This window comes from Elgaria multicarinata, chromosome 4 (assembly GCF_023053635.1).
Source record: "Elgaria multicarinata webbii isolate HBS135686 ecotype San Diego chromosome 4, rElgMul1.1.pri, whole genome shotgun sequence".
Taxonomy (NCBI): Eukaryota; Metazoa; Chordata; class Lepidosauria; order Squamata; family Anguidae; genus Elgaria; species Elgaria multicarinata.
Genome location: NC_086174.1, coordinates 34,992,178 through 35,015,315, shown reverse-complemented (window position 1 = coordinate 35,015,315; position 23,138 = coordinate 34,992,178). Strand labels below are relative to the sequence as shown.

Genomic DNA, 23,138 nt, shown 5'->3' with positions numbered 1-23,138 from the left:
GTAGAAATTAGCTTCCTATATTCCTAATTGCTGAATACGATAGTAAATATTAAATGACAATAGTGAATTAAAAATATCAGTTAAAAGGAACCAAAAAGGCCTTTCCTAAAGGTCTTTATAGAAAAAGCTTGGTAGGCTTTGTTAAGGAGGGAGCTCTCTAATTTGATGTTTTTTATGGAGAAAGTACTTCTTCAAAGGTGTTGCATTGTAAATTGGACATTCTTGAAATAGAGTTTTCTCAGACAAACTTAGCAGGTATGTAGTTGAGCTCACATAGGCAAAGCACTATGTAAGATACATAGGGCTGCTTAGGGCAGAGGTAAGCAACTTGGCTCAGATGTGTTGGCCTATAACTCCCATGATCCTTCACATTGTCTATGTTGGCTATAGCTGATGAGTGTTGTAGGGGAGGGCCACAAGTTGCTGATCCCTGGCTTAGGGCTTTAGGTATACACCAGCAGCTTCAATGATACACAGAAAGCCATGAGCCAGTTCTGCACTTGCAATATCAATCATATGGTCTCACTATCCTTCATTTATGGTGCCGTGATGTTTCTGAATCCTTTTGAAGGACAACCACACATAGAGACCATTGCAGTGGTCAATCCTGAAGCAATATGAAAGGATGGGTTGTGGTTGCTAGGTCTCTCCCTTCTAGATGTGATTGGAGCCAGGAGACCAGAAGAAGCTATAAAAAGCTATAAGAAGTCACCTGCTTCTCTGACTGTAGTTCTAGATCTATAATAACTCTTCAGCTGCTCCCAAGTTGGTTTCCCCCCACTTGAGTCCATCTTCCTTGATTTTGTACATGAGCACAATTGGAAACAAATGAACAGTTGTCGGTGCCTTAACCACACTGTAAACATTTTCCAAATCTGTACTGAAATTGACAGTCATAAAATTGCTTTTGCACCTAGTACAGCCGAAGAAACATTAAAAGATAGAGTGGGATTGTTTAATCTTAAATCACAGGGAATATGTATGTCTAATTTCAAGCCTCGCTTCTGTTCATATAAAGTTACTGTCCACAGTGACCTGTAGGAGGCTGGTTTAATGTCACAGATATGTTTGTTCTCTAGAGCATTGTGAGCTTCTGTGATTTCTAAAAGAAAAGGAACATATCTCCTCCTTTGTGGCTTTCATAAATAGAGATCATTCTTCCTGTGATAGCTGTGAAGTCAGTGGGTTCCATTTCAGGGCGGTGGGAGGTAGAGAGGAAAAACAATTTCAAGTATGGGGGAATGAAGATTCACAGCACATTTTAGAGAGCACCTTACGTATATATTCAGAATTAAATAGCAAAAAAAGCAGTGGCTTTCAAGAGTATTTGGTATGGCTACATTTTAATACCATAATTACCACATAGAAGGAATAATTACATATGGTGTGAAAAACACAGCCCTCCACCCAAAATGACACCCAGATTTGCTTTTGTTTCAAGACTCACCGCTGCTTCATACATTATATGTTCAAAATGTCCAGGCACTGCCTTCACAGACAATTATTGTGATCCTCCTTGATATATTTACATTCATGATGCTCATAATTGCAAATCATCATTTATCTACTTAATTATATATATATTGTTTGTATGATACATGTAAAAATGTGATTTGTGATAAAACCCTCAGAAGTTACAGGAAAGTAAATTGTAACATTATTATTATTATTATTATTATTTTGCTATTTTGATCATATCAATGATACTTGTTTTTCCTCAGGGCAACCTTTACTTTGATTTTATAGGTTGGCATTGTGTAAGCATTCTTTCTCCTCTAAATAATAGAATTATAGTATATTTCTATGCAGTATATCTTCGAGATTATTTGCAAATATTAAGAAAAGTCATTATATCGCTAGACACTTCTGTTTCATATTCTGGAGAAAAGCTCAGAATGGTTTTGATTGAGATTTCCCCTCCGCCCCACTCTTTTTTATTTATTTTTTATTTTTTACTGAGCAGTGGTATTTGGGATCAAGCTGAATTGCACAGCATAAGAAAGGAGCAGTGAGCATTTGATGGAAACAGATAATAAAATGCATCAATTGTGTCAGCACCTCATTGCAGTCACATCTGGCTTACTGTCAGGGTCCCATTAGATTCCTGTGGTTTTATGTGCCAAAAATAATATGTTCTGTAGTTAATGGAATTGGGATATTTGCAGTTTGATCCCCCTTTTTTTAAATCATCTTATTTTCTTTTAGGTTTTGTTAAGGCTTAAGTTCCATCTGAGTGTAATCTTGTCTCTTTAAAATTTTATGACTGGGACATCAATTGCACTTTTGATCTTTTTCTTTCTCTCTGTTATTACAGCGAATCCAGCAGCCTGAGCAGTAGTGATGCTGGCTTATTTACCAATGATGAGGGAAGACAAGGTATTGAAACAATTTAATTTTTTTGCTTTCAAAACTGTATCAGGTTAAGTCCTGGAAGCACTACACAAGTAGTTGATTTGTATCCCAGATTTTTAAACCTACTGCATAGGAAATTTGGGGCGTCATTTTGTCAGGCTTTTTAAACCATGGAACTATTTTGTGTTTGAGGCCCAAGTTAAAAGTTCATTGTAAACGTAAGTAGTCTTCTGGCCAAATTTTTGGTGAAGCCTGAGATGTTATGGCATACAGGGTTTTTGGTGGGGGAGGGGTGAGATAGAACAATGGCTACATACTGCTTTAGGTATCGGTTTTCTCTGGACTGATACTATGAGCCACACTGCCACATTCATGCAATCCAAGGATAAATGTCAAAATGAGGGCATGACCTGTCCCCAATGCTATCTCAGCTGATGAAGCACTGCTATTGGACTTGTGTATCTGACGTACAACCACCTACTTTCACCAGTGGCACCACTAAACAAGACGTTAGTGTAGCTCCGCACGTAGCAATGTTGGTCATTTTGACTCGTCAAATAATTCTTAAAGATTTAAGGCATGAGTCTGTTAAAACAAAAAGTTATGGAAGAAAGGAATTCTGAAGCATTGTAATCAATTTGGGAGAAGCCATCTTTTAATGTGATCAGAAAAGACAGAACTGGACTTGGTAGACCAATGGGTTGACTCCATATAAGCAGGTTCAAATGTTACGTATATTGTTCACATCATTTTGCTGATATAAATGTAGGTTGGCAATAGTTAAGAGATCAAGCTCTTCTTTCTGGGTTACTTGGTATCCCATGTACAGCCCAAATACTTCCAAGATTTGTTTGAAGTGGAATTAAAAAAACAAAATGTTTTTTTGGGGGGGACAAGAAGGAGGAGCTTCTCCGCCTGGGCTGCCTTCATGTGTGTGCTTGCCCCGCCCATCTGCAGACAATATCTGGCTAGAGCTTGCCTCTCAGCCAGAGGATCAAGGCCAGTGATGGAAGATAAAGAGTCTGTTGGTCCTGGATATACCACTGGAGTGATTATATTGACTTGGTTCCACATTGCTATTGTGTTTTTAGTTTGCTGGATCTCAGGGATTATGTGAGTGACTTTTTGTTTGACTTTTTGTTGGAAAGGCAGGGCACAACATGGCCAGATACGGTAGAAGTGAAAGATCCCCAAGATAATATTACTGAAATTTCCCACCTTACTTTTTGTGACCCTGATTTAATTATTTTAGACGAGTGGGAAGAGGATTTAATTATGAAAAGTGACATGCCAGATAACATCATGGGGCAGAATCAGGGCTTAGCGTGTTGTCTGAACAGGCCCAATAAGAGCATCCTAGACAAAGAATTCCCTGGATAAGTCTGATTTTTTTTGCTATCAGTTACTATCCACAGTTGAGATTTTAATGTGTCCTTTAAGTGGGGTTTGTTCACACCGGCACAGAGACCTAAATTCACCTATTCATATCAAGAAATGGTTCAACAAAAGCTATCTGTCATTCCCCATTCCCCAAAGAGATCACTCTCATGGCACAGAGTTGAGTGTCAGAGAGATCCATGCCCTGAGCTTGCTACTCATAATACTACCACGTCCCCTAGAAATTGTGTTTGAAGCATTCAAGCCAATTAAAACTTGGAGAGAAATGTATGTGTTCAAAGCAAGAGTTCAAACAATTCTTAAAACTTGGGAGATGGGCATTAGCTCAGGAAAAACATAAGGGAAATTCAGTTTACTCTCCCCAAACCCCAACACCACTTCCGGTAATTTCCCTGACTAGAGGGGTTGAATTCATATTGCCCCTTCTTTATTTTATCATGGTATATTGCTGGGTGGAAGAATAATTTAGTAGATCAAGAGTTTAGTAAATATCTTTTGTCTTATGACATTCTGTTTTCAAGAAACTTGGTTATTGGAAACCTCAGCAGGGGTTTAGTTTCTTTCTGCTTCCTGCAACGAAACACCATCAGAAAGGAAGAGCCAGGGATGGCCTGGCTACACTAGTCTCAGTGAAGCTTGATGCTGAGGCAATCTACCAATCTGAAAGTAATTTTATCAAAATTGGTAAAAAAAAGAAAAAAGAAAAGGGGAAAAAATAACTAGAGGTGCCTTGATTTGTTTAAATGTGTATTTCCCATTTTATAAATCTTCACTGAGCTCAAAGATTGTATGGGCAGAGATATATAGAACCTCTGTGAAGTACAGTTTCCTGAAGCAAATATAGTGTTCTGTGCTTGTGTTGGCAGAGGACCTAAAGAAAATAGAAACACCGTCAGTCTGGACTGTAGTGATGTCTTTCCATATGATCACTTTTCACAGGTTAAAATAGTTAATGAAGAATGTCAGAGACTAGTTGAGCTAATATCCTGTTTCCAGCCAATATGCCTTCATTGCGGTCTATCGGGTATTTTACGTTTCTTAATCATAGATCAGGTACTGCTATAGGCTACATCCTTTGCTCACCGAATTTATTGTTTTATGAGGTGAGCTGTAGATAACCAGAAAATAACCAGAATATGATCTCTTACCTATACATCTTTGGTTCATATTTATACAAGCCCCCGATCTGTATCGCTTAGCTACAGACAGTAGAAGGAACAATTCTAAGTGGGAAACATTTAAGAAGGCCTACCTCTGTTTGTCAGCCAGTCCAGGATCATTTGAATATGGATATGAATATGAACTATGGAATTCACTACCACAAGATGTGGTGATGGGCATTAATTTGGATGGCTTTAAAAGGGGGTTAGACAAATTCCTGGAGGAGAAGATTATCAATGACTACTAGTCCTGAGGGCTATATGCTACCTTATCTGAGGCAGTATGCCTGTGTGCACCAGTTGCTGGGAACAATGGGCAGCATGGTACTGTTGCACTCATGTCTTGCCTTTTGATCTCCCATTGACAGCTGATTGGCCAATGTGTGAACAGAATGGTGGACTACATCCGACCAAGGATTGTGACTGAGGCACGGGACCTGGGTGTTATTCTTGACCAGTCCCTAACTATATCATCACAGTGGTTCGGAGCTGTGGTTCGGAGTTGCTTTGATCAACTACATGTGCTCCGCCAAGTTCGCTCCTTTCTGTCAGAGGCTGATCTTACCACCGCAGTCCAGGCCCTGGTTCTTTCCAGACTGGACTATTGCAACCTGTTGTATACAGGGCTTCCCTTGAAGCAAATCCAATGCTTACAGGCTGTACAAAATGCAGCAGCCAGGTTGGTCAAGGGGATCCCAGAGTGGTGTTCTATCACTTTGGTGCTTCAAGAGCTCCATTGGCTGCCGGTGGCTGCTAGGGTGCGCTACAAGGTCTTGTTGACCCTACATTGCTTGGGTCCTGGATACCTGAGCGCTCGTCTTTCTCCTGTGTCTCACCATTGGCAGAATTGCTCTCAGGAGCAGGGTGCCCTGATGGTCCCCCGCTACAAATTGGAATGTGCGGGGGCCAGGGCTTTTTCAGTGGCTGGCCCCCGGTTATGGAATAATGTGCCACTGGAGATTAGACAGGCTCCCACTCTCAATTGCTTCAAACGCCTTTGTAAGGCGTTTTATTTTCACAAGAGTTTGGGGAGGGGTGGTTTTAAATTGGGGTTGAGGGCTTCTAATGGTTTGAGGGTGAGGATTTTAATGGAATTGTTTTATATGTTATTGTAAAGCGCCTCGATGCCAGAAATGGTAAGGCGGCGCTATAAAAATGCTTTAAATAAATAAAAATAATAAAACTACATGGATCCTTGGCCTGATCCAGCATGGCTCTTCTTATGTTCTTATGAATATTCCTTAACTTTTAGGAGTATGACAAAATATTATTGCGGGATACTTATATCCTATAAACAGCAGCTTGATTATAGCCAATGCCTTAAGCCCATTCCTAACCAGAACAGTCTTATCAACTTGGATTAGTATCCCATAAAGTTGGGTTGTATGACACAGAACAAAGTAAAAAGAACATGTCTAAATTAACTAGGAGAGTAAGGCAGTTGAAACTGAAGTAGATTTGGAGGCTTTGGCTTTTGTCGCTGAGATTACTAGAATCTTCTTAGAAAGAAAAGAACAACAATGTATACAATGGCTCAATGGAAGGAGCTGGGTCTTCCAGAGAGCACGTTTGGGGACTTGATTACTAGAATAGATAAGGGATCAAATCCCACATTAGAGACATTTCAGCTAGCACTTGGCATACATTTCAGTAACATCTTTGGAAGTATTATTATTATTATTATTTATTTATATAGCACCATCAATGTACATGGTGCTGTACAGATTACACAGTAAATAGCAAGACCCTGCCGCATAGGCTTACAATCTAATAAGTGATATAAATTCTGGCAGTGGTGGTTCAGCTTCCATCCAGGTCTTGGCAGCATACCCAGAACAGTCCCCAGAGCAAGAAGTGGGCAAACTTACCTATTACTTAACAGCATGGACTGCACCTGGGGAGGATATGATCCCGCTGGAGGTTTTTAAGAGTAATACTGAATGGTGGGCACCTTTGTTAGCAAAAATATTTTCTCATACTAATACTATGGGAATCTTCCCTGAAGGGTGGAAAATGAGTATATTTCCAGTTTATAAGAAGGGACATAAATCTGAACCTCAAACTTACTGGCCAATCAGTTTACTGGATATCAGCTCCAAAATCTATAGCCATTTCCTCCTCCAGAAGTTGTCTGGCTGGGAAAATGGAAACAACATTTTACACCAGGAACAAGCTGGGTTTAGGAAAGGCCACAGTACAGTGGGCCATATTTTGTTTTGCACTTTTTTATGTACAAATATAGCATTGGTCCTTCCAAAAGGCTGTTTGCTGCTTTCATTGACTTTTCCTCAGCCTTTGATTGAATTAACAGGAGTCAATTGTGGGATAAGCTTGCATGGACCAACATTGATAAAATAACTGCTGTTCCTCATTTGGGAATTCTATGCAAATACAACTTATGAGGGTAAGGGTTAGCACAAATGGGAGAAAGTTGGAGGAAATCTGTATGACCAAAGGAGTCAAGCAAGGATGCTTATTAGCATTCCTTCTGTTCAATATTTATATTAATAACATTGTAAATGAGTTAAACTGCCCAGAGCATTTTGCCCCAACAATAGGCATCCATAAAGTTGCAATAATAATCTGCACAGATAACTTGATACTGCTGTCCTTGAACCAAATCAGGCTGAGGAGGAATTTGAACAAACTTTATGACTTCTGACAAATGGAACAGCTCACAATTAACTATGCTAAATCTAAGGTCTTTGGTAAATGACCCCCTCTGGGAGGAAGCGACTAGAAATAAGACACAGCAGGTTTTCTCCTTCAAATAACAGCACAGAAAACAACTCGACTGGGTGTGAATTTTTTCTATTCCAGGGGAGGCAGGTTTGTGGCTCCAGCATTGAAAGTATTTCTTGGAAAAGTGGTTACTCATATAAAATATTCTACTGAGATTTGGGGGTTAAGGTGTAACAATCTGAAGGAGCTGGAGGTTTGTCATAAGAGCATAAGAAGAGCCATGCTGGTTCAGACCAAGGTTCCATCTAGTCCAGCACTGTATTCACACAGTGGCCAACCAGCTGTTGACCAGCAAACTACAAGCAGGACATGGTGCAACAGCACCTTCCCACCCATGTTCTCCAAGTGTATTTACTGCCTCTGATACTGCAGGTTGCACTTAGCCATCAGGACTAGTAGCCATAGTCCAAACAAATTCCTGAAATATATATTAGCAGTACCCTCAGGGATCCGGGATCCCTTCCTCAAGATAAAGACAGGCTTGTTATCAGTAGAAGCTAGTGCTCAGAGGCCAGCCCTTCTGTATTGGGTGTATTGAGTCTTGGGTGTGCCTGAAAATCACCTCCTCAGACTTTGCTTGAGAGAACAAATGAAAAAGGGTGCCTCAGTTAAGTCATGCCAAGAGTTGCTAATCTCCAAAAACCTTCAACCAGATATTTTTTATCATACCGGGAGCCCCCAAAAATTGAAAGATTGGTTATTTGGGATAGATAATAACCAGAACTTAGCCCACAGCATTGTTGGCTGGAAGATATAGGCATGTTCCTAGAAACCTACAGTCAATGCAGATGTAATATTGGCCAGTCTCTAACTGTGGTTAAGAGATGGTGTGTTATCTGCCCTTTCTTTTTTCTTCTTTGGTATTCTTATTAACAAGGTTGTTCCTTAAACAGGCTTTGAAGCTGATTTATCTAATGGGGAACCTCCTTCCTGCTTTCAGTTGTGATATCTCAGGTTGACCAGTACTGATTGCAGTACTGATATTTCTTCTATCAGTACTGCATCATTTGAACTTCAAGAGCACATAGAGAGTCAGCAAGAGAGGACTGCAATAAAATTGCAGTGCTCCTGTTCAGGGTGCCAGCCAGCCAGCCATGCCCTCTTCCATTCATACTCCGCCCTGCCTTCTTTTCTTTTTTCCAACAGATACTCAGCAGTCTTTGGCTGTGGCTACTGGGCATTTTCAATCCTCATTGGAATGTTTTGGATTCCCAAACACCCAGGGTCATCTTTTCAAAAGGTGGTGTTTTGTTCTGTTCTGTACTTTTGCAAATCTTGGAGTTCCCCACAACTGCTGATCCCACTCTACTGTGCATGGATGGTGCTGTTTTGGCTATATAAAGATTAGCTCTCAGAGAATGACTTTGCTATCAGTATATAGGATGCGCACTACCATTACATAATGCTGTATGCGAAGGCTAGGATCATGGGCAGTGTTACTCAGAATGAAGTTAGGAGAATGTTGTGTCTCCCTTGGAGCAACCGTAAATACTCTCAGGAGAAAGGCTGGGTCAAGCTGACCTATGTCCCAAAGTTTAACTCTCATGATGGTCAGAGTAGAATTGTAACTTGGGGTTGCCATTGCTTGCATTTATTAGTCTTGTTCGAAATCAGGGATTGTACCCTGAAACTCCCATCAGCCCTAACAAGCATTGCCAGTGGTGAGGGATCATGGAAGTTGTAGGCCAAAACATCTGGAGGGCCGCAGGTTGTCTGCCCTTGCTCTGAATACTACAGTATTCATTCCTTTATTCCACCACCCTCAATTCATGTCCTAAACAATCATCTTTGAATTAAATTGAAACAAAATTAGTTATATTACAATCTATACTTTTTATTGAAAAGTTATAATTCAGCAATGGTAATTATTTTATTTTGATTTTATTAGTGATCAGGATAGTTTTTTTTTACATTATGAATTTATGTTATCAGCCAATTGCACTTGGTAGTACGTAACATAAGGCTAGATCCGGATTTTACCTTCTCCAAATGCGAGGGCTCCTTCCATTTGGGTTGGAATAGAGATGAAATTTTTCCTGAATTGTTGAAACCATGGGAAAAGGCCTTTTTTTCTGGTGGTGGCGGGGCAGAAAAAATGGATATTGCAACACTTATTTTTTTAAGATCTCTTTACAGATCTAAAGTCACTTTTGTACTTTAGGAACATAAAATGTATTATCTATAACTTAGTTTGCTCATAAATTTATTATTAAAATTCCAAACATTGTAAAGTAAACTCAGTAAATTTGTAATTTTTGTCTGAATAAGCTATATTTTTAAGTTCAGTATAGCAAACATAATAGGAACTTATTTATTTATTTATTTATTTATTAAACTTATATACCGCTCCCACAGCCAGGGCTCTCTGGGCGGTTTACAGAAATTCTAAAATTGAGGTAAAAACAAGTATACAAAATTTAAAACTCTAAAACACAGAACATACATACATAAAGCATTAAAAACCGATTAAAAACGAAACGTGGGTAATTAGGATGTGTCGCTATTTGTTTCAGCAAATAGTAGCTGAAACATTGAATTTCAGTGAATTAAATTAGAGGCAGATTGGTGTACAGCATCTGTTCCTCTTTGTGAGGATTTGGTTGGGGTGGAGTGTAGGGAAACCTGGTCTGAAAGACTAGCTATTGAAAACGTATTTTACTGGGGAAGACTATCTTATCTATTAGGTGTGGTAACTAAGCATATTTCATTTAAGAACCTTTAAGCTATCTCAAGCTACTGTTCCAAGAGTGCCATTTTATTCTCCTATGTAAATAATGCCCCTTAATAAAAAAATATTGTTCATTTTAAAAGGTTGTCTCTAGTGGTGCTATCAGTCCCATGCCTATGTCCTTGGAACCAAGCTCTTTCAGATATAGGGGGTTGATTTTGATTCAAGATATTATGCCTGAGATTTTATGTTCTCTTAACAATGAAGTCTAATTGGAAGCTTTTAAAAAAAATATGACAGTGAGCTCCACAGACCAAAGCTTGAACATTTTTTTAAAAAAGAAACATAGTTGGAATAGGAACTGTGATCCAGTGGAAGTTTCCGCTGGAGGAACGCGAGGTGATGATACCCTCTTCCACCACAGCCTCTTCTGCCGCCACCTCACATGGTGTTCTTTGACTCTTTGTAGGAGCATCTTTTTATGGGGCATGGGGAGGTGCAGGGAGAAATAGTAATTTTCAAAAAATCTCCTCCTTGCCCTTCCTTCTCCAGCAGGAACATTCCATGAGCAGATGTCTGGTTCATAGGCATGTTGTGATACCTAGTGCCAGCAGTGTGCTAACTACTATGCCATCTCCTTTACATGGTGCACAAGGTTTAATCAGGAACAAATGGAAGCACTGCCTACAGCCTCCTAATGCTGTGCATGGCCTGAGATCAAGGGAAGAGGCCCAGGCTGCACCTGAGGCAATGGCTGTGCTCCAGAAGTGCTTTAGGAGCATCCCTCCCTTACCACTGTCCAAAGTATCATCAGACTTCCAAATCCCCTGATAACAGGAGACCATATCCCGTTTATCTCGTTAACCAGGTTAATTCCCTTCCTCACTAAGTCCAGGGTGACATGCTGCCATCAACTAGGCTATATCCACAATTGGCTGCATTTCTATGATGTCATCTTAGACCACCTGCCCTATCTACCAATTGTGCCACTGTAGCCATCAGCCCTGCACAGAAAGTGAAACATGGCTATTGGGTACTAAAATCAAAGTGATGTATGTAAGAGTTTCAGATGTTGATTTGTTGAAGTGCTTAATTTTGTTTACTTCTGAATTTTTAGTTTCCAAGAGCCATTAAAATGTTCCTGGACTCTTGGCGTTTCCTGTAGAACTGTCATCTTTCATTTAAAAACAACTTTTTCAAAACTTATTTCTTAATGAACTTAATCAAATTAATTTATTTGGTCACATCTGTTCATGATTGTTTTCCCCTTTTATATACCATACAAATCATGAAATTAAGCTAATTATATAACATTATCAACTGCAAAGAACTGGTTTCACAGTATTATACCTTTTAATTCCCTGCAGGGGATTAAGTCCTGTGTTTGTTAGTGTTGAAACTGAGGTATCTTAAATAGATTTCCTTGCTGTTATCAGAAAAGGATTAGTTACTTTATTATTTTTCACATTTCTAAATTGGTTGGAAAATATTACATTTTATGTCCTGTTACTGATGGCAATACTTGCTGTGCTAGTATATACCCTGTGCCAAGTGGAGCTACACGACAGGAGCACAGCAATAAAGGAGAAAGTCATTCTGATTGTTCTTTGGATAATAAACCTCAGTTTCTCTTTTAAAAAAAACGTGTTTTCACAGGTGACGATGAGCAGAGTGACTGGTTCCATGAAAGTGAACCCGGAGGTGCCTGTGGGATCACTGGGATCATTCCCTGGTGGGAAAAGGAACACTCGGCCGAACTGGAGAAAGAGCTGCCTGATCCGGTCTTTGAAAGTATCTTAACGGGCAGTTTCCCTCTTATGTCCCATTCAGGCAAGAGAGGTCAGCAACTTTTTAAAGTCAGAATAATTTCTTTTGAGATTATTATCCCTTGCCAGGTGCTACAGGATTGTTAATGGGAGCCGAGGTTTGTGATCAAAATGTCTGTGTACCCTTTTTTTTATCCCATCCTAAAGTTTAAGAAGAATCGCATACTATGAAATCCTAGTATGCAGCATTTCCTCCTGCCAGTGGGAGCACTCCAGCTGGCGGGGGGGGGGGGAGTCATCTTTGCCCATTTCCCCTTCATATCCACCTCCCACGTTGCTCCAGATGGTACCCCAAAATTTCAGAGCAGATTTTTGTTGGGGGATCGGGGGCTGCAAGGGGAAGGGAGAGGGGAAATTGGCCAAGATCACAAGCTCCCCCATTCCACTAGTGGAAATTCTCCGCAGGAGCTATTCCATCTGCGGAAGACAGATCCTGGATCCAAACCATAATCCTTTGCATTGTTATGTAGCATCTCAGAGATGAAACTGCCCAGAGAGCTTCGGGTATTGGGCAGTATAGAAATGAAATGAAATAAATAAATAAATTTTGTAAACTAAGCTACATTCCCAATCATTGCAGCCAAAATTTCTAAATGAGCTTTCATAAGATCTCAGATCTCAGTTACGTTTGCCTTTACTACTTTTCCTCATGCACTAATGTTCATTCTTTAGGTCTCCTACTTAAGAACTTGCAATAATAATGGATATCTGCCTTTTAATCTTTACTGAGTTGTTTCTCTGTGGTTCACAAGATACCTCACAAATGCATAATTTTAAAGGCATTTTGGCTATCTTAAAATTATTCATGGCTGTAAAAATGTTACCTTTTCAGAGAGTTGTAGTTGGTATGCAGCAGTCATCATAGGGGATAAGGCTATCAGTGGCTACTAGTCATGATGGCTATGTATTACCTCCAGTATAAGAGGCAGGATGCTTCTTAATACCAGTTGCTTGGCAGTATGAGTGGGAGGGTTCTATTGCACTCATGTCCTGTTTGTGGGTTTCCCATAGCCAACTGGTTTGCTTAGGAATAGCATGTTGGACTGCATATATATATATATATGTTTGGTCTGATCCAGCACCAAAGATAAATATAGCTCATGTTCTCTCTATCTCTCTCCCTCTCCTGTCCCACCAAGGTCTTGGTGGGACAGGAGAGGGACACCAAGGCAAAGTAGTTTTTCAGGTTTCAATAGCATTTTAAGCAGTAACTGAGAAAAGCCAAAATTATCTCCCAACTACCCACTCAACAGCATGATTACTTTACATTTTGGAGAGACTGTGCAGGCATCTGTTGGATACTGACAGTTTCGTCTTGACCTTTTTCCAGAGCAGTTTTGGAACTGTTTTTAAAATTATTTTTAATTATATATTTAGTAAAAATGGGTGCTTATCCAGTATCTGCACTTTTAACCCTTTAAAAAGCAACAAAACAAAACCCGAAACCAGAAAAGGCTACTTCTGCCTCTTAGCAGTGCCATACCACTAAAAAGTATTAATGGTATGGCACAACACTATGACATTAGTAACATCGCATACTATGCATTTGACATATGTCAGTCTTGCAGTCAAATAATTTTGACAATTTTGCCTTCATTATAGGCTACCATTATTTTTAGGTCTTCATCCCACTAGCAGTTACTCTATTCAATGTTTTGTACACCATAAAGCACAGCAAAGGTAAGACCAACGAAGAGTTATAAAAATATTTCAGACAAGGAGAAGAAATCTTTATTCCTGAGATTGACCCTTAATGAATCTATTAGTGTTTTGTATGTTAAAATTGAACTGTAGTTCTGTTTTGTAGATTTCCAGACAAGATTTAGTCACCTTCATGGAATGCCAGCAAGGAACATCAAAAAAGCTACAGGAAATCCAGCTACAATGGTAGGCTGATTCTTATAATTCATCATGAACTACATTAAATTGTAGCATTTTAAAGTATCTACTGTTTGTGAATAAGTGAAAATAATTATCTTACAGGGTGCAAATCAGAGAGGTGACACTTGGTTCTTCTTACATTTTTAATAGTTGCTGCCTCTCCTTTCAGAACTGCATCAATTCATTGAACATAACATGAATGCTCTTCCTGAAGGTCAAATTGACAGCATTAAATATATTATACAGAAGCTTTATGTACTAAAGTAAGGTGCTTTTCTTTTAATTATGGAATCACACTTGTATCTTTTACCCCAAAACCATTTTTTTAGTGTGATGGGTAAAATTTATTTTAAGGACTATGTGCAATTCCTCTTCTGTACCTGTACTACTGGATTCATAGACTGATTTAGACTAGCCTGTTCTACTATAGTGAGTTATTAATAACGTAATTCTGTTGTACTGGAATCTGAGAATTCTTCTGATTTTTATAGACGGCATAGTGTAATGTGAAATCAGAAGACACATATCTAACCTATCAATTTAGTTTGAAACTGCAAGGAATAGTTAAAACAAGATAATCCCATATCTCTGCTTGCTTACTTAATAAATATGATAGGTGTTGGGGATGGGGTGGGGAAGCATCTGTGGAAACCATTTTGAGTAACTGATTTTTATTTTATTTTATTTTAGAATTTTATATTCAGAAATAGCAGTTCTGAGTTGAATAGTCTACTTTAAAACCTTGGCCTGTGAACTTTGCCTTTAAGGGTAATGAATCAGAAGAATGGTATCTAGTTGCTGGTTTCAGATCTCCCTATTTTTATTTTTGGTTCACTGCTTGCTTGAGCATATCTGGGATTTGTAGCCCATTTTCTAGGCTTATTGCAATCTCACTCTGGTATTTTATAGAAGCTATTACAACTGATAGGTTAACTTCATGGTGTTGATGATACATGGCTTAACCACGCTAAAAACTGCCTTCCCCCTCTAAATTGTAAAAAAGGTGATTAAGTTTCAATTGACGGAGATATACTGGGTCTGTGTACACATATAACAAGAGCTAAGAATTGTTTTCTGGTACAACGTCTCAATAGTTGAAGCCCTGTCTTCTACTCACAAAATACAAAGGAGATGTTTTAAATTGTGCCAAATATTTTGGAGTGTTAAATAACTCTCAGAAAGCTGAGTATATTTGTGTAGCCAAATGCTTGCAGGAGACAGTAACCATTGTGTCAAAAGCCCTGCAAAAGCTCCTATTACTACTATTACCGATTCAGTTTATAAATATACATTTTTATGTTAGTATGCTTTTATGATTTCTATGTAAATGTTGTAGGGAAATATTTACTTGGGTAATTTTCTTTCCATCAAATGCTTGATTGTAGAGAAAACAAATCAAAGGACATACTGTAGCTGTTTGTACGACATGACAGTTCCGAGTGATTATTTAACCAATGGTGGGACTAGCATGTGTGGTGTGTGTGTGTGTGGCCACCATTTTGAATATGCAACCACACTCGGGGGGTCGATGTGTTGTGCGAACCTGACAAGCGTGGGTTATGTGAGGGTTAAAACAATCCTCACAAAACCCTGGGACAGACCTTGGGTTACACAGGGGTTGTTGAACCCTTGCATAACCCATGCTTGCTGGATTCTCACGACACAAAACACCAGAGCAGGAGTTGAACATGCAACCTGGCGCCTGTGGTCACTGTGGTTCATCATGTGTTAAATAAACCACAGCAAGCTGCAGCATGTCATCCAACCTGGCCATTCTTTCTTGCCGCCCATTTATATGAAACTTGCTTAGTATTATAGGTGTGTGGGTTGCTGCAAATATAACAATTCATAAGGAAGATGAAATGAGTGTATCTGTATTATTGGGCAATAGTATGCCAATATTAGTTACCATGCATTATTTCTTGCTTTATAGGCATCCTGGCAGTGTTTCCACCCCCCACAGTCACACGCAGTACATTTCCCTTGGAAATTTGGCCTCTCAAGACAGAACACATATGCTTATTAGTTATCAATGAGGAAATTTCAAAGGCATTCTTTAAAATGCTGGAATCCAGTGACAAAATAGACGGAAAAAAATGTAATACCTATGACATCTGCTAATGTGGAACAAGAAGTAATTACTGCTATTAGATTGTTACACTGAAAGCAAAAGTGCTTTTAGAAGGATTAATTTCCTAAGCTAAGGAGAATACTGCAAATGCAACTCATTGAACAGAATTGGGATGATGACCTAATTCTTTCACTTTTAGCACGGATGAGTTTGTGATGCCTACATAGGAACAGTGGCTCAATATCTATGAAGAGAAGAAAGGGGGGAAAGGACATGTTTTCCGATGAGGTATCTTCTGAGTGCAGTGCCAAGTCATAAACTGGATGCATTGCACACCACGGATCTGATCCTGCGGTTCTGTACAGCTTGTGGAATCCATATTGCCTAATAAACGTGTGCTTCCCAGAAATATGCTAACTATGTACAATGAGCCAAATACAGGAAACTCTAGGATCACTTTTTACTCATCATTCCCCCTCAAAATCTGTATGGGCTATGGTAGGATTGGATGATGACAGTTCACTAATTGTAACAAAGCTATTAGATATAAAACTTCTTATTTCTTAGTCTATTCTTCTACTTTTAAAAAACAAATGTATACAATGCAGCTTTCAAAAATATCAATATGATTAAACGATAATAAAACCTAAAAGCATAAAGAAAACAATTCATAGTGAATTAAACTAGTAGCAGAAAACATTAAATCCCAGGTCAACTCTCAGTATTAAATACCATTGAGTTCAACAGGACTTATTCCCAGATAAGTGGGTATAGGATTGCAGCCTCAGAATCCTGCAGAAAGTCTGCTTGAATGTTAACTGTCTGAACCAGCCTCCTAAAGGTAGAGGTTGTTCCGAATCGTCATAGAATCATAGAATAGTAGAGTTGGAAGGCCATCAAGTCAACCCCCTGCTCAGTGCAAGAATCTTAAGTACTTACTAGCCTCTACATCAGAGGTGGGTAACATCCAGAAGTCAGAGGGGGGGCATTTTCAACCCCTGGGGTGCCTGAAAACAAAAGCTGAATTCACTGATGGCCCCTCCTGTGGAATTCCCTGCCTCTGGAGGTCAGGTAGGCGCCAACCTTGTACTCCTTTTGGCGCCTCCTAAAAACATATTTATTCCAAGAAGCCTTTCTTTAACATGCAGCCTTGGATTACTGTTGTTGCTTCTTTTAAATTTTGTTTTAACTGTTTTATTCTGTTTTTATTTTCATTTTACCTTGTACACTGCTCTGAAATTTTTCAATGGGGAGCAGTATATAAATATTCTAAATAAATAAATAAATAAATAAATAAATAAATAAATAAATAATAGCACTACAGTGGTTACATTTATCTTGTTTTGAAGCAAAATCCAGCTTTTGGGTTGCTCTGTAGCCACTCTGGACTCTGTTTTTTTCCTGGGATTTTTTTTTAAGTATTTGGGAGGGTCAGGGAGATGATGAGGGTAGCAAGTGTTGGTGTGGGCTGTGTGCTGGCCATGAGCTGTGTGTTGGTCATTTGTTGCTGTCCCCTGCTGTACATAATAAACATGTCCTCAGTAAAGAGGGAAAAGAATTCAGTGCCACTTGGCTCGGTGATCAAGTATTCCACAGCTTCATAAGAAGAGTCTCAAAGGCATCAAGCTCCTCCTTGTTGATAAAGATTGATGGTACCACTAAATCTAGTTCTCCTTGCCCAGATACCATCATAATCTCAAATATGAAGTATGGTTGATATTTTTTCAAATGTTACAGGAAATAATGAATGGAATCCCAAGAACTGCAAGTGGAGTTCTGTTTGCACAGTAAGCTTTCCCACCTTCTTCTGCTACACTCCTGTATCCTGAAGAGCCCTTCTTGTTGGTTGGGGAATAGCACGGGAGGTGATATCAGTTGGGGCAGGGGTTTTACCTTGGGATGATTCCATGGGAAATGGAGACATTCACACACACACACACCACATACACACAGTTTATGTGAGCAAAAGAGCCGTTCAGTAAAGGAATGATTCATCTAGAGAAATAATAGAACAGTCTTCATTTAGATGTGTGGGTATTGTTGTTTTTTATAAGAGGTGTTGGGCAGGCACCTGTCAAAGATGCTGGACTACATGATCCACTGTTCATGCAATTCTGTCTCTAGGACACTTTAAATCCTGAAGCTCTGCTTTGGTTCTGACATCAAGATGCCTTTGGTTCTTCTCTTTCCTAGGTGTATTATTTATATCCAGGCTTCAAATTGACGAATTCTTCCAAGGGAGTTTACAAGTAGAATCAAAATACAATTAAAGTCATAATAGGATAATATCAAAACATACCCATAGAGGGGTAGGAAGGGATGGTCCTGCTCTGGAGCAAGTTCTGAAGTCATCTTTGCCTGCTTCCCTAATTCTCCTTTTGCTTTCCACAGGGTAGATCCTAATAAATTTGTGAAATCATAGAAATTTTCTTTTGCTTAATGAATTGATGGGTAATGTATGTCTAGCACATTGTGGCAGCATTCAGTTACCATGGAGGACTGCAGTGTCGGTACACCTATTTTCATCTGCTAGTGTAACACTTCTAACAGTATCAGTGCTCGGTGTAAATCCTAAAACAGCAGTATTTTAAAATATGTTCTGAGAACTGGTAAGAATCTGTGAAATCTGTGGACAAGAAAGTCCCTGGTTCAGATCTGACATGAATTCACTAGGTGGTCTTATTGCTTGCCCCTATTTCTCACCTTCAGTCCTTCATCTGCAATATGGAGATAATAGTTCTGAATTGTTTTGGAGAATGGTCATAAGGCAGGGGTGCAGAACCTCAGATCTGGCCCTCCTAGGGTCCCAAACTGGCCCTCTGGCCATGCCCTCTTCCTTACGATTACTGATCATTTGATGATTTCCAAGCTTTTGGACAATTAATCCCCCATTCTAAAAAAAAATGAAATGTCTCTCCTAAGTCTTAGTTACCAGCAATAAGAGTTTTTGCGCTAAAAAATGCTGGTATTTTTGGTCCCACCCCATTTGAATTCAGCCCCGCTCATCACTGTAATACAGCCCCTGAGATCTTCTCTGAAATGGAATCCAGCACTCTTACTGAAAGAGGTTCAACAACCCTGTTGTAAGGATTTTCTTGGATAATACATATGAAATACAGTGAGCACTCTAACAGCACATTATGTTGTTGTTTCTAGCAATGTTTGCAGTGAAGAATTCTGTCATTGGGAAAGTAGAGATTCACAGCAGGAAACCAGGCTTAACAGAAGATCAGCTATTCTGCAGGAATGTAGTCAGGAATTCCAGATCGCAAAGATCTCTTCCTGAAAGTGGTAGAAGTAACTACAACTGCCGCTGAAGCTAATATTTGTGTCAAGGCCAGTGTTGATGAGCACTATTCACATGGGGAAGGACCTTTGGTGTACGTTTGAGCTTCAGTTCCAAAACACCACATTTAACCAATAAAAAAGTGGGGGAGGGAATTGAAGGAGAGGACTCAGGGCAGCATTTTGGTGTGCTTAGGTGGGCGGAATAAGGCTGGATATAAACTTAAGCATATCTTGACAGTTACTGTCTAAGAGATGAGTAAAAGTTTAGATGGTTCAATTTTAAGGGCTTGATCCACAATCTGCATGCAGGCATGCAGGAGCATGTGCTGCTGTACACATGCTGCTATGTTTACCTCTTGAATAGAAGAAGATAACTGGTTAACTCTGAGTGCTCCAGTAACTTGCTGGGAGCAAGGGCTAAATAACTCCTAATACATTAATAAAGTTGTTGCGATTATATATGAATCTAGTCCAGCAAGAATTACTTTATGTGTCTCTATGAGTGGTGGATATGGAGCTTTTCACAGATGGTTCAGAATGTGTGCCTTACTAATGTTACCTAATTGTATCTGCCTCAGATTTCTAAACGTGTAATACATTAATATTAACCTGTATTATGAATATTTTTAAATTCTGTGTATCTGGTTTCCAGTTCATAGATGCCAGCATAGTTTAATTTTAAACCTGTATATTCGACCCGTGCATTCTGTGTTTATAGATTTTACTGTACCTGATATTGGCTATTGCTAAAACGATAGGTTTTTTTTTTTAAAGAAACTCCTTTTGGGTTTGATGGATTTGTACTCTTCAAAGGGAAACAAAACACTAAATATTTCTAATCCTGCATTATTTACCGCATGGGTGGTTAAAATGCTACTTTAAGTCTCATAAAATTTAGAGGAAGAAATCTGCCAACTGTAGCAGGAATTAGATTTAGGAAGAGAGGTACAGAGTCAAAATATTGCTACAGAATTAAATGTCAAAAATCTTCTTTAATAGTAGATATATAGTTCACAGTGTCTGGTTATGATTAATACATTTAATCTAAATCACTGAAAGTTGCTCTCTCCTTTTCCATAAAATACAATAGGACACAAATCAGTTTTACTGTAGGTGGATAACAATTGGAAAATAATGCATCTTCCCGCCCAATAAATTGTCAGTTATACCTTTTAACTAAAATCAATTCATCTTTTGAAAATTTATTGCAATTTCTAATAATAAATCTTCTCAAATGTTTATTCATTTGCTGCTTGATACATTTGTGCCACTTTTGCTATGGTCTAATGTTTTTTTTCTTTTGATTCATTGTAAATTAGAAAATCTATTTTGAGTCAATTTTCTAGTTAAGAAGTTAAAATCTATAACCCAACCATTTTCCTTTTTTGTGTCCTTTACACATTTTAATACCCTTGAACTTTGATTCAATCCAGTACATTTTGATCATAAAGTGATTAAAAGACTTTTCATTGTAACTTACTGAAAAAGACCCATACAGTGAAGCAACTGGTTGTAAGATTGTTAGGAGACGTTTTGTGTACAGGTCTTGATTGCATGAGAAAAATCAAAGAAGTAAACCAAATGAAAAGATATGGGTGCTTTAGTTAATTGAATATGGACAAGAAGAAATGTTTCATTGCATATGTATTCTTGCAGTGAGATAACAAGCATCTTTTATAGCAGGGACACAATAATAGTGCCACAGATGCACATTGTGTGCACTTAGATATATATTTTCCATTATCATCTTCTGCATTTTTTTTATTCATACTTAATTTTCCAAGGTGACAGCTCTTCTCAGTTTGACAAATTAAACAGAAAAGTGTTTTAACACATTGGTTAGTAATGTAAAATGTTGTTTTGTATAAGAAGATTGAATCTTCTAGTAACTGATCGTTTTATTGCTCATATCATTTTTCTTTTTATCTCTCCTCTGATACACTACTATTCGGGGGAAATATTTTTTGTTTGTTTTAAAAAAGTGACAAAGAAAACTTGTTTAAAAACAAACATTTCTGCGAAACAACCTTTCATTCTAAACCAGAACACTGTTCATGCTATGATGATTAGAAGTTCAGGGCATGTAGGAATTTTGATCAATTTCAGTACACAGTGCTGGCCTGTACGTACAAAGCAATACATATACAAATCTACTTCACCAATTTAGATGAATGGGGAGCCAATAACTAGCACACAGTGATCTCTGTGCATAATGGAGATCTTCTGCAAATTAATAAGTGCTGGGTTGTGGGAATAGGTTATTAATTACTTTGATATGGCACTAATTTGTAAAAAGCACTGCTGTTAGAAATAACCCTGGTGTCATTGTTTCTTGATAGATCTAAGTTTGGGATATAGTGATTTGGACATAGCTATCAGGCAAGTCTGCAGCTTGGTCTGTAGATTCAGGAGAATGAAGTAGTAGAATGACAGTATTACATCAGGTGGGAAATGCCCTATGAGTAAGGAATAAACACATTTAGGGGTAAGGTTCAGCCCTCTCTTTGCATACTGGCTTGCTGCTGCTTCTGCTTCTTCTTCGAAATGGAGCATAGACTTGAAGTTTCTTGTTTGGAGTATTTTAACTCTTTCAATACATTGGCAAATCAGATACATCTCTACATATATTCTAGGTTTCAGAGTGGACCAAGCCGCTTCAGTCTATTGCTGGGCATATCTTTTTTTTTTAATTGCTACCTCATGTTAAAAAGGGGAGGAAACCAAACCCTTTTCCTAAGTAGAAAACTAGCACAGCAGAGAGAGGTTATAACAGAATCATCTCTCTGTTTTCTGCGCAGGGCAGCTTTAAAAAAAATGGAAATAAGGAAAGTCCATTGTAATTTGAAATAGTAAATTCCATTGCACTACCTCAGAATTCTACCATCATATTCTGCTTCAGGTAGATCAAATCATGTTCTAAGATACTTCTGATAAGCTTGAACATTCAGTGATTGTATGTAATTACTACCCATTATACAAATGTCATAATACCTAATCATGTTTTGTTTACACCACAGATGCCAGAATGTTGACAGACTAGGATAATGTTAGAAAACACTTCCAAGGCAACAGTGAAGAAAAAAAATGATATAATAAATGCAGTAGATCAAGTAAAAATTGTAGCATATTGTTGAATCTCTTCAGCTGATAACATCTTGGGTGTTGAAATGATTGATTTCAGAGGTAAAGAAATAATTTGCATGGAAGCATTAGAATTCATTAATTTCACTAATTACATAGTGAAGAAAACATCTGTTTTCTTCACTAAAGAGCAGACATTAATTACAGGTCTTACCTGTTCATCTAAAAATAGTGTCAATATGTTCAGTTTTCTCTCTTTAAATTGTTGATTTTTGTAGGTAAGTCTTACGCCATTATAGAGTTGCCAAGACCTCATTAATAAAGCAATTTTGAAATAAAATTATGTTATCCAAACAAAAAAGGAATGTATTAGTTTCCCAAGAGATTTTTAGATTAGAACAGATATCTATTAATCCACAAAATCTTTTTCTAATTATTTCAGAATTTTGGGATATTCAAAACTTACATGCTCTACAGAGCCTCTTTCAGGATAAGTTGCCTTCACCACACATAATGAAGGCAAATGAGAGTATTAAAAGTATGATCGATGTAATACCGTGTATCATTCATGTATGAACTTGTGGCTCAACATAAGCTTCTGCATCACAAGCTCAGATACCAGAGTACACTTGGCAATCCTTAACTAAGATTTTTCATTGGAAAACAAATCA

The 23,138-nt window shown here is 38.4% G+C and overlaps 1 protein-coding gene across 5 annotated transcripts in view; it reads left to right on the top strand.

Annotated features, from left to right (window-relative positions):
- Nucleotides 1-23,138, top strand: part of GPATCH2 (G-patch domain containing 2) — a 122,087-nt gene that overhangs the window by 10,022 nt on the left and 88,927 nt on the right. For 3 of the 5 annotated variants that reach the window (XM_063124072.1, XM_063124067.1, XM_063124069.1), the window contains exons 3-5: nucleotides 2,315-2,376; nucleotides 11,977-12,159; nucleotides 13,954-14,033. In XM_063124072.1, the coding sequence (XP_062980142.1) occupies nucleotides 2,315-2,376; nucleotides 11,977-12,159; nucleotides 13,954-14,033 (325 nt within the window). Of the gene's footprint in view, nucleotides 1-2,314; nucleotides 2,377-11,976; nucleotides 12,160-13,953; nucleotides 14,034-15,412; nucleotides 15,485-16,297; nucleotides 16,322-22,403; nucleotides 22,429-23,138 lie in introns of those variants that run through there. The other 2 variants (XM_063124070.1, XM_063124071.1) reach the window with 2 other exon arrangements.